An 11,513-nucleotide genomic window follows, 5' to 3' on the forward strand; every position below is an offset into this window, starting at 1 on the left:
TTATAGTAGACATTAGACTGAGGTTACAGTTACGAGTGAGAGTAGAGATCGATTGAATGAGCCAAATAAAATTTGGGGATGATTAGGTAGCCGTGCTAGTATGAGCAACAAGATAGTGTCCTGTAAAAAGAAAATGCTAATTAGCACATTTGACGAACAGCAGCACTGCTTTTCTGACACTCACACATTAAACCTGTGACACAGCATTTTGGAGCTTAATTACCGAGAAGGCAACAACAACATACGCTTCACTTACGTGATACAAACACCCTCATAACTCCATTCACACTCCCCTGACAGTGAGGAACACAAACCCCATTCCTTTTTCTCTTTTCCCAGAATATGTAATTGTTATATGTTGTGCTGCAGTCGAGTGTGCAGTGATCAAGACAACGGAAGGAGGGAGAAGGCTGAGAAGGATTACGATGCCAGCTGAGGAGAAGGGGAGATAATTAAAACACCAACTCTGCGTTCCCACAGCAATGTTGTCATGAGCTCCGGATGCCCCAGAGGCTTTTGGGTAAAGGGTGGGCGGGGGGCATTGAGACCACAGTAGTGAGGTTGCAGCTTCAGAGACTTAGGTTGAGCTCCCCATCTGCCCAGGGCCTGTTTCCTGTTGGCCAGGGCAAAAGGCTAACAATGGGGTGGAAGGTCTGCCTTAGAGGCAAAGCCTGGCCATCTGCCCTAAGCCAAACCAGGAACACCAGTTGCCCTTTCCTAACACCTGTTGAAGAATCAAAGCTACCCGACCACTTCAACCCCCGTAGCCAATGGAAGCCACCCCAAAGTGTGCAGCATTAAAAGGCTTAAAAGGCAAAACAAGAGGCACTGTAATGAGAATCGCTGGTGTGTTCAATCTACAGAGGGATTCAATTCCACACAGAAGGAATAATAAATAATATGTTAAAGGTGTTTGAAAATGAAATGCTGGCACACTGTTACGAACAATTCCACAGGAAGGTCAACTTGCGCTTCAAGAAAAACAGCAATTACTGTTGTTCAACTTCAGGTGAAAAAAAACAAGTTTTTTACTTTTTCCAGTCACTCTATAATATTCAGAAATATGATGCAGAGTTAACAGGTCATTCAAATCAAAAATATGATGCACAGACTTAACAGGTTATTCAAATCAAAATATGATGCAGAGACCTAACAGCTCAATAAAAACAAAGCAGATCAAATCAAAGCAGCATGTGGGAAACGTGGAGGGAAGAATTCAGCAATAAACAAAGAAAAGTGATCTTGCCAAAACTAAAGAAAGCACAGAGAATAAATGCATACGAAGAGCGTGAATCGTACATGCAGAGAAGCATCCGGATCTTTAGAGAAAAGGATGGTCTGTTAAGTTTTTTGTTTGATATGGGGTGGCTATGGATGCATTTTTCCTCTGTTCTTTACATCCCAAGACTATAGATCCCTATGATCCCTATAGATCCCTATGTTCTTTGATTTTACATGTAAATGTTCACTGCAGTTTTTGGTCCTTGCAGCTGTGGTCACACTCGTTTGTGTGTTGTAGTCCAGGGCTAAAATACGCACTTTCACATGCTGTACATTAAGCATGATAAAAAGACAAATGAAACACATGCAAGACAGAGAAGACAGCATGGTGGTTGTCATGGCAAACATCAACATCTGACCAGACAATGCAAAAGTAGGTTGTGTACCGTAAAGCTCTGGTTACTTGCAGTCACTAACATGGCTGCTCAGAAGTCGAAATTCATTTTTACTGGAAAATCTAAGTCATATGATGTCAATCAGTTTGAGTGATGCTGGCATGAAAACTGGTTGACAAGCTGCCAAACATGTGTTATTTTCAGAAACTCAGGTAACAATAATGAACCATAAGACATCCTAATAAATGGACCATGAGGGGAGGCTATGAGACAACAGATTTTTAGTTAAATTCTGCTCTCTAGCCCAATTATCTGATCGTTGGGTTGAGGGAAGCTGTCAGCATAGCTACTGCCCTTTAAGTAGGTAACTTGTTGCTTCAAGCCACACTCCTTACACACTCAGTTGGCTTACACCAACCTAACATGAGCAAAAGCACCTTAAAGCCTGTTCAAGAATCTACTAGAAAGTTATGGGCAAATGTGTCATTTACTAGACAATTCTGAAACATATAAAGCGTTCAAGGGAACTGAATTTACCTCAAGATATTATAAATGATACATTTACAGATAATAGATCCTCTAATTGTTGTTTTGATCAATCACATCTTTTCCCAAAAGATATTTTTCAGAGTTGATCTGGATTGTTTAAAAGAACAATTAGTGGGAACAAATATTAGACCAGACCTATTCAAATGAGTGTAAAAATGTAAACACGAACAAATATTAGACCAGACCTATTCAAATGAGTGTAAAAATGTAAACACAAACAAATATTAGACCAGACCTATTCAAATGAGTGTAAAAATGTAAACACGAACAAATATTAGACCAGACCTATTCAAATGAGTGTAAAAATGTAAACACGAACAAATATTAGACCAGACCTATTCAAATGAGTGTAAAAATGTAAACAGGACTTGGATTGAAGTCCTCCACAGATAAATCTTCAATCATTCACATTAAGTATTTTTAGCCCATTCAGATCAGCTTTGGAAGAAAACAGCTGATGGAGAAAACATCTGATTTGATTGGTTACATTTTCAAATATGTTGGAAAACACAGCCTAAATGCAGCTTCTGTGCACCTGTGAGTATTTAAGGTAGTTGGATAACAAGGGGGTGGAGTCAAATTTAGACAAAAGGATATAAAATGGATGGACAATGGCAAAACAAAATGCATTTATTGACACATATCTAATAAGGGAATAAACAAGAAATAAAATGGAGCTTTATATTGTAGGTCTTCTACTGCTTACCTTTGGCTGTTTAGCTACAGTGCAGCAAAACCAGTGGGGACAGGCATTCTGGCAACAAGTGGCGCATTCCTCTGGACAACCTGCCTGGCCTGCGAATAACCCAGCCAGACTTCAACCAAGACCTGTGCAAAGGCCTGCCATGGTCCAGATGCCAACAAAAGTTCAAGACCAAGTTGTCCAGTCAAAACAAACCTTCCCTGAACATTTGACCTGGAGGTTTCCTGAAAATCCAGTCAAAGAGGAGCTGCCAGCTATTACTGAACATAGACCGCCTCCGGTAGCCGCCAATAGTGTGGCAGTTCAATGTGGAGAGAGTGCAGCTCGTGTGGAAGTCAAGCAAGATCTCTTTGGCATTGGACAACTTATTGACCCAGCAGATCTCACCCTAGGAAGCTGTGCGGTCACTGGAGAGGATGCTTCTGTTCAAGTGCTGTTCTTTGACACTGAGCTGCATGGATGTGGTAGCACAATGATGGTAAAAATGACCTTCAGCTGTTATCTGTAAGCTGTAGAATCCTACATTTGTTCACAATGCTGTTGCTGCTCTAATTACAGATGACTGAAGAAATTCTCACCTATGTCTTCACACTCCATTACACTCCAAAGCCCCTTGGCAGCAGCCACATTGTTCGGACGAGAGAAGTAATGGTTGCGGTTGAGTGTCACTATCAAAGGTGAGTTCTCAGCCTTTATGCAGCTGGCCTATGCGTGTTCCTATTAAGTCTCCAATTCGGTAAAGTGTGTCCTTTACAGAAAGCAAGATGTAAGTAGCAATGGTGTGAAACCCACATGGAATCCATTTGCCTCCACTAAAGTTGCGGAAGAGCTTCTTTACTTCTCACTGAAGCTTATGACTGGTGAGTGATTATTCTAGCCATTTTAAGTCTTCATAAGCACATGGTCTTCAAGTGTTGTCTTGCACATATTTTATTTTTTAACTGGGGGTGGGACTTGCCAAATGGCAGTGGAACTTGGTTATTGTGGTGGCTACCCCTGAATGCCATGACTAGTTTGCCAAAATGCCACCCAAATTGGCAAACTACTGCAGGGTTTTTGTCTCAAATTAGTTGTCACTTCAACTGGCAGATAACTGGCAGTCTGAGAGATCCAACAGCGACTACGTCCTTGGAGATGACATGAAGTTTGAAGCCTCTGTCCTCCAGTTCTACCATGTGCCCCTCAGAGTCTTTGTGGACAGCTGCATGGCCACAGTCATCCCAAACACAAACACGGTCCCGAGATATGCCTTCATTGAGAACCGTGGGTGAGTTTCCTGTCAGGATACTTAGTTGTGCATCTTCAGATCAATAATGTGTTTTGAGAGGCTTTCCTTCAGATTCAGCTAGATAGTTGGCCTAATTGGGTGGTCTTTAGTTGTCTAGTTGATGCCAAGTTGACCGGATCTACATCCCAGTTCATGCCCCGCACCCTAGACAACAAGCTCCAGTTTCAGGTAGAAGCCTTCAAGTTTCAGCAAGTGAAAACCGGCTCGGTGAGTAGTTAATCCTGACACACTTGTAAATGTTTTTTTTGGGGCTAATTACCACTATTGGAATTGCTGAGCTTCTGTCTTTTCAACAGCTTTACATTACCTGTCTCCTGAAAGCCACAACAGTGTCAGCACCAATTGATGATGAGAATAAAGCCTGTTCCTTCTCAAATGGGTAAGCTTGAGTATGATTACTTGTACATGCTGTGAACTGCTGAACATGTAACTTTGTTTCCTGTAGATGGCATGAGGCGAGTAGGAAAGCAAATGTGTGTGGATGTTGTGAAACCGACTGTGGCATGAGAAATCAGCAGAATCCATTATCCGGGCCAGGTATGTACACTGAAGTTTTATTTCTGACTTCTGGGGTGCCTGTTTTAGTCACCTAAAATGCTGCCAGTGTTAGAACAAAAGTGTAAGCTGTCTTCAATTGCCTTAATACTGTTAATTGCCATATGCTTTCAGGTTTCCAGTGGGAGCAAGAAACTACCATTGGGCCTCTCAACATCAAGGAAAAGCTAACATACTGATCATTTTTCCATTCCACACTTTCTGAAAATAAATCAGGATTAATTTTTCTTGAGTGTGTATTTTAATTTTCTAGCATGAACTGTACTACCTCCACACAGTCATACCCAGCCTGAATGTTACAAATGGACACTTAAGTTAATTGAATTAGGACACCTGCAGCCCACATTGCTTGTTTGCGTCAAAGTGGGTCAACACAACTCTTGTGTGTGCTTCATTAGTCAGAATTGGACAGAAGTGCTACATAGTTAAGCCAAAAACGTACAATCCTACCCAGCGGTGGTAGTGTTTAAAACTAAGCCAACAAGGCTCTAAACATAATGTAAGTTTGTGCACTGTAGAAAGAGTGCTTGCATACCCAGATAGCACAGTTAATCCCAGTTGGTATAATAAATGCTATTAGCAAACAATGAACTCCAAAGTCTGGATTGTCAGTGAATAAACTGTTAAATGTGACTTGTAAAGTTCCTGACAACTAATTTTCCATAAAATATGCATTCAGTCAACGTGATTGCAAACTGTGCTATAAAATGAAACAATATGAATCTTACTGAATTACTTTCAGGAGAAAATACAAATCCTGCAATTCCTTTGGAATGGAAGCAACATGATGTCCTGGAAATCCTAAATTTGAATCAATTAACAAAACACATGGTCCAAAATGTTATTTGGCTCTTCCAAACCAATGGTGTCTCAAGCTGAAAGTGCAAATGCTACAGCAGTATGAAATTATAAAGTATATCCAAGTGTGTAAACTGTCTTACTTCCCTACTCTGAAAGTGATAACACAGTTCAGGCAGGAGAATGAGAGTGGGGTCATGTCGTTTTAGTAAATTCCCCAAAATAGGACATGCTAGGACACTGTCCCTCCCCTGAATTACAGTAAAAACAAACGCTCCTCTGAATTATTTAAAGCAAACCTGTAGACATAATTTTAGGTAATTTAGGTATTGATTCTCCCCTAATGTTTTTATTTTGTAATGAATTGAGCCTTCAGCTCCAAGTATTGCATTTAAAGACCGTTGGAAAATGGTTAATATCTAGAAGAATAAAAACAGTAGTTGAAACTTTTGGGGTTCATTTGTTAACTTAGGTCAATCAGTGTCAAATTTGCGTCATTTAATGACCATGGCAACAGTGACGTGGATGCAACCTGTGAATAACAGTTTATTATTCTGTTTAAATGTACACGTTTAGCCTAGTTTATACAATTCTTAAACTTCTCTCCATAGATTGCAATGGAAAAGCAGTGCATGGAAAGGCCATGATTTTCACCTTATAATGGTGTGATTCATGGCTAATCAGGTGGGAGAATTCAATGCCCAGATAAAGCCAATAGAAGCTTAAAGGTGGGAAGAAATTGTAATTGTAAGAAGTGAACGTGGAAAAAGGTGTTTTAACGAAGACATTTTATGATCGGATGCGAAAATCTGTTTCATGATTTTAGCATACACTTTTTCCACACTTGAATCTATTTTTTCATATGATTGAATTTTTCTTTTTCATACTATGAAATACTTCAGTTATGTTTTTCTTTTCTTACAGTCAATATAATTGAGCTAAATTTGGCTCCATAGAAGTCTTTCCCAGGCAAGGGTTTAATGCTAGTCATTAAAATGGTTTGAGGGTGAAGATGGATCTCAACATTGGTCTGGCAGGCTAGACTACTATTCAAGGTAAATTATGGGTTGTTTGTTCTAATCCTTGAGCTGAAAAAACCCTGTTGATCTGTCCCTGAATAATTGTACACTCACCTGGTGAAATAAGTTTAAAAACATAAACCGTAAGTTTTGATGAAGATATCTGGTCCACAACCTCTTCCCAGAAAAGGGTTTATTTGTCAGTTTCCTCTCAAGTCCATCTGAGATTTGACCTCTGCATTTAATCTAGCAATGAGGGTTAACTACCCTGCCCAGAAAATCTGATTTTTCACTTTGTCTGCTCTGAGATTTGATTGACCAGCAATATTTTGGTTACTTATCAGTTGCTCTAACCAGTAGGATACCTTCCATGGTTTAAATCATCAAGATTGATTTCAGAGTTCTGTCATGATACACATTTCAAGATTTAAGACAGTTTAAAAAGTAAGGGTTGGTATGAATCCGTGCTCATACCTGGCGACGTGGTGTGCTGACAACAACCTGGCCTGCAACGCAAGTAAAACCAAGGAGCTCATTATGAATTACAGGAAGTCTAAAGGCTGCAGTCATGCCCCAGTTCTCATTGATGGCACTGAGTTGGAGCGTGTGTCCAGCTTCAAATTCCTGGGTGTCCACGTCTCTGAGGACATTTCCTCGACCCTCAACACCTCAGCCCTGGTCAAAAAAGATCCTTGTGAACTTTTATCGCTGCACATTCGAGAGCATTCTGACTAACTGCGCCACGCTGGGGTTTAGCGGTTGCTATGTTGCCGATCAGGAAGGGCCTGCAAAGGGTGATGAAAACCCCCCAGCACATCACGGGAATCCAGCTCCCAGCCATCGTAGACCTCCAGTGTAAGCAGTGTCTGTGCACGGTGCGTGGGATCATCAGGGAGCCTTCATTCCACAAACTGTTTGCCCTCCTTCCATCAGGCAGGCGGTACAGATCTCTTCGTTCCCGCACCAGCAGGCTCAGGAACAGTTTCTTTAAAACTACTGTAACCCTGCCTTGATCGCACATTTATTATTTCCATTTGTACTGCATTTGCCTTCATTGCACATCTATGCATTCCACTTGTAATATACATATACTTAATACTTGTAAATAATTGTCTGCCCTCTTCTTTTTGCACTTCTGGTTGGATGCTAACTGCATTTTGTTGTCCTGTACTTGTACTTGTTCAACGACAATAAATTGAATCTAATCTAATCAAATATTCAGTTTTGATCCCATGTAGTTTATATGGTAAGAGGGCAGCCTTTGCCAAGGCAGTGTTGGGGCTTCAAATGGGGAGTCATGGTGAAAAAGGACATACTTATGTGTATAAACTACTATAAGTCACCCTGAAGAAGAATTTCGGTTAAATTACTTAAACGTAATGTAAATCTTTAAAGTATTAATTATTTTAAATAAAAAAATATTTCCTCTCCTTTGGTCATCATGTAGATGGAGTACCAAGAAAGCCCTTGTCATAAAAGGAGAGTACCTAGCAATTGGAAAGCAGTTACCTAAAAGCACTGCACTATGCCAAAAGTCTGTTGTGTGTGACATTATAGGAAATGTCTGTAGAAACTTTTAAGGAATACAATGCATTACCGTATTGAGTCGGACAGCAGATAGGATCATCTCAATCTTGGGCACTTAGCGTCAAGTAAATATTTCACGATAGTGGAATGGCTCCTTTATTATTGAAATAAGTCTCATCTCAATTGCCCAGCCACCACAGTGCAGTGTGTATAGCATCTCTGTAACACATGCACTCTTTTTTTCAAAAGAAAGCCATCTCCTCTTGAAGTTTGATTACTCAATCTTTTAATTTTTAATTTTGCTTACCCTTCGACCTAAGACAAATCTTTCCTTTTGATCACAGTCATAAATTCTGAGTTCTCATTTCATTGCATTACTAACCAGCCAGTCGGACAAAGAAAACAGTGTGACTGATTTATGGGGGTTTAGCAAACCCCCAAAAATAAATCCTGTTTGGTGCTCTCATCCATGAATTCCATGCAACTCCATAGAACGCAAATACAATAATGAATTATTTAAGTGGATTTAAAGTGGATAGGGTCCAAACACAGATTATCTTGTGGTTAGAGCATCAGACCAATAATCAAATGTTAGCTTGATTGAATCCCTGAGCCAACACGTGACAAAGCAGTTGCTATGTCAGTTAACCCTAATTGTTCCCCAAAGACCCAATGTGGCAGCTCTAAACATGTCTGGAATTTCTGAATAGTTGGGTGAAATGGGAGAATGAAATTTCAGTTGGATCTTACTCAAATGATTATTGAATTAGTTAAATCCCTAAATCAATGCAAATTGTGTTTACACATTATTTGGATAGTCAATGTGTGGATGCTTTAAAGACTATCTACAGACACATAACAATTCAAGTAACTACTAACCCTAACCCTAACTATAAACCTCTTCCTATATCTAAACTTAGCATGCATTTACTTTCTACTTTGGTAGTTTGTTAGTTGGATGAAAATCTGTAGCACATCTGCATATGGTCATTTTCTAAATAAAGTGTAACCCATATTGTTATAGGCCAGCCAATGTCATAGTTGTTCAGCAACAGATCAGTAATCATAATGTTGCTAGATGGACAGTGGTTGTGGTGACTTTCTTAACCCACTAAACATGACATAGTAAACCATTTTTGGAGACCTTTTTGGCTCAAATGTGCCACTGTTACATCCAGTACCCAAAACACATGGAATACATCCTTAACTGGAATTGCTCTACAGGTACTCAGACAACTTAGAGAGGTTAGGTTAAATGTAGAAGCAAAACCTCGGACGAAGTGCACACTGACAAAAATCCCCTTTCCCTTTCTTCTTGAAGTATTATACGAGAAGTGAAAAACAGCACAAAAATGACTAATCAATTAGGTTTGTGTAAATATTCACCTGCAAGGCATAAGGAAGGAAAATTACATGAAATGATTACATCCATCCTTTGTTTTATATGTTGTGTATAGTGAAAGTATTAGAAGGTTCAGTGTAGCCTAGAGATTGATGACTAACTTTCTACCCCTTTGCTCAGTTAGAAATGTAATTCATGTTATTATGTTTTATCATCAAACATATTCAACTGAAAATGTAATGAGGAAGATAGAAATAGTTGTTGACGGCGTTAAGTGTGTATTAAACAGACTTATCAGAAGTTTTCAGACGCTTTCGAAGGGTGATGTTTTCAAAAACTTTGATGGTTCTAATTTGCGCCTCCCCAGTGCTGCATGTGTCATTGTACACAGTCACTCTCTGAGAAAGGCACTGCAGCTGGGGAAGTTACCACGAGCTGTCTTTGAACAAATCAGACACAGTGTTGATCCAACAGGCGCCGCAGACAAAAGACTTCATCAGTTCATCACAGAGATAATTCCAAGCCATTTCCTGGCGTCCCCCTCCGGTTGTCAGTCAAAGTCTCATTTACACCTCTGTAATTGGGCTGTGTGAGTGGCTTACTGCATGGCTGACATTCGCCTAATGAGAAATCCCATGCACTGCTGCCCCTCTTTCTGCCTCCCCCTGGGGATGGTTGTGTGTGTGTGTGTGTGTGTTTGTGCGTGCATGTTATGTGGTGTCACCTGTCATTTCCAAAGCTAATTGCCCTGTGAAATAGCACACACTTCACATGTCAATGGGTACTGCATTGCGCCAATCCCAAATTTACAATGGTCTTGTGCAAATAACCAGATGCCCAGCATGAATTAGGTCCCGAATAAATCACTGCTCGGATCTCCATGGTTAATTTGAAATCAGAACTAATTAAGATAACACAGGGAAAAGGAGCAAGTTAGTCTTGTAATTAGAAACGCAGAACTGAAATAGCGCATGCTAGTTATATTAGAGCCCAAATCTGAAATGTCTGCTTCCCCTGTGCTTGTTTGCAAAGAGACAATAGAATAAAGATTATAGATACCAATATTTTTAGACCTGTTCTCCAAATCCTGAAGTGTCACTGCCTGTGTCTCAGACACTTCGGGTGTATCCCTGAAAAAAGGTACTCTGCTACCTTTAAACTTGAACTGGTGAGTGAGGCCATAGTGTTCTATTGTGAAAGTGATTAATCGGCCTCTGTTTATACACTTGAGGACTCCGTCAATCTGTGAGATAGGCCTTTGGTTGACCTGAGTTTAGGGCTTCTCTCTGATCAATGGATGAAAGTGTGTTTGTTTGTAGCCCATCTGTGTTTTTTATGGTACAAGTATGTAGCCCATCTGTCTTGAAAGGAAAAACTACAATAGGCATTTAATGCCGTGGGAAGGGGGTGGGTCCCAGTGCCCTTTAACCTATTTAACCATGGGTGGGACTTCTAGTGAGCAAGTAACCTGTAGCATTTGATTGTGACGGTTGCTTCCTGCATATACTCTGAATTAATTAAGGTTTTATTAAATGTTGGTATACAGACTTCTCTTGTTTGTTTGTGCTCATTTCCACGACAAGGGTAACCCTTCTGGAGGCAGAGGTAATCCCTTGAGCTGGTATTGTCACTGGGCTTTGGACTGGGGATGCAACCAGTCCATCTGCCTGCCTCTCCGTCAGCGCCGTCGTTCGTCTGTTTGTGTGGTCGCTGGCTCAGGAAAGAGGCAATTAAAATTGTAAACTGCAGCCGCTGCGCTCAAATAAACAGCTATTAAAGCAGGCGTTCAAAGTCATCGGATGTAACGAAAGCACTGGGCTGTCAAATATCCAACCGTTTCAGTGGAGCTGGGGACATGGCAGTGCACAAATGTAGCATACGGCAGCTAGCTACACTTTGTTTATGGGGGTTTATGTATTATAATGGAAAATGCTGAAACAGGAACTCACACTTCTGTTGCAACTACTTACAGTTTCACATTCAATAGATTTTATGGAAGTGTTAGTAGGTTAGCCTACATGCAATACAGACTTAGGAAGGAATGTGTCTTGTACCATAACTTTTCTAGACTTTGTATTACGTTGTATGGCATTCCATGTAGGTTGGATATGCACAG

At 40.3% G+C, this 11,513-nt stretch overlaps 1 protein-coding gene across 1 annotated transcript; it reads left to right on the plus strand.

Moving 5' to 3' along the window:
• The first annotated feature begins 2,738 nt into the window (after window positions 1-2,738).
• LOC105031431 (zona pellucida sperm-binding protein 3) lies at window positions 2,739-4,938 on the plus strand. Its single transcript, XM_010905849.5, has 8 exons — window positions 2,739-3,346; window positions 3,427-3,545; window positions 3,625-3,728; window positions 3,958-4,135; window positions 4,246-4,363; window positions 4,453-4,535; window positions 4,602-4,693; window positions 4,826-4,938. The coding sequence occupies exons 1-8, from the start codon at window positions 2,837-2,839 to the stop codon at window positions 4,888-4,890; spliced, it is 1,269 nt and encodes a 422-aa protein (XP_010904151.1). The 5' UTR covers window positions 2,739-2,836; the 3' UTR covers window positions 4,891-4,938.
• The last annotated feature ends 6,575 nt before the right edge of the window (window positions 4,939-11,513 follow it).

Source organism: Esox lucius, chromosome 19, assembly GCF_011004845.1.
Source record: "Esox lucius isolate fEsoLuc1 chromosome 19, fEsoLuc1.pri, whole genome shotgun sequence".
Classification (NCBI taxonomy): Eukaryota; Metazoa; Chordata; class Actinopteri; order Esociformes; family Esocidae; genus Esox; species Esox lucius.

Excerpts from the sequence above, each read along its gene's own strand:
- LOC105031431 (XM_010905849.5), top strand. The coding sequence starts at position 2,837 with ATGGAGCTTTATATTGTAGGTCTTCTACTGCTTACCTTTGGCTGTTTA. Across the intron at positions 3,347-3,426 it reads GATGTGGTAGCACAATGATG|ATGACTGAAGAAATTCTCAC; the intron begins GTAAAAATGACC and ends CTCTAATTACAG. Across the intron at positions 4,536-4,601 it reads GCCTGTTCCTTCTCAAATGG|ATGGCATGAGGCGAGTAGGA; the intron begins GTAAGCTTGAGT and ends TGTTTCCTGTAG.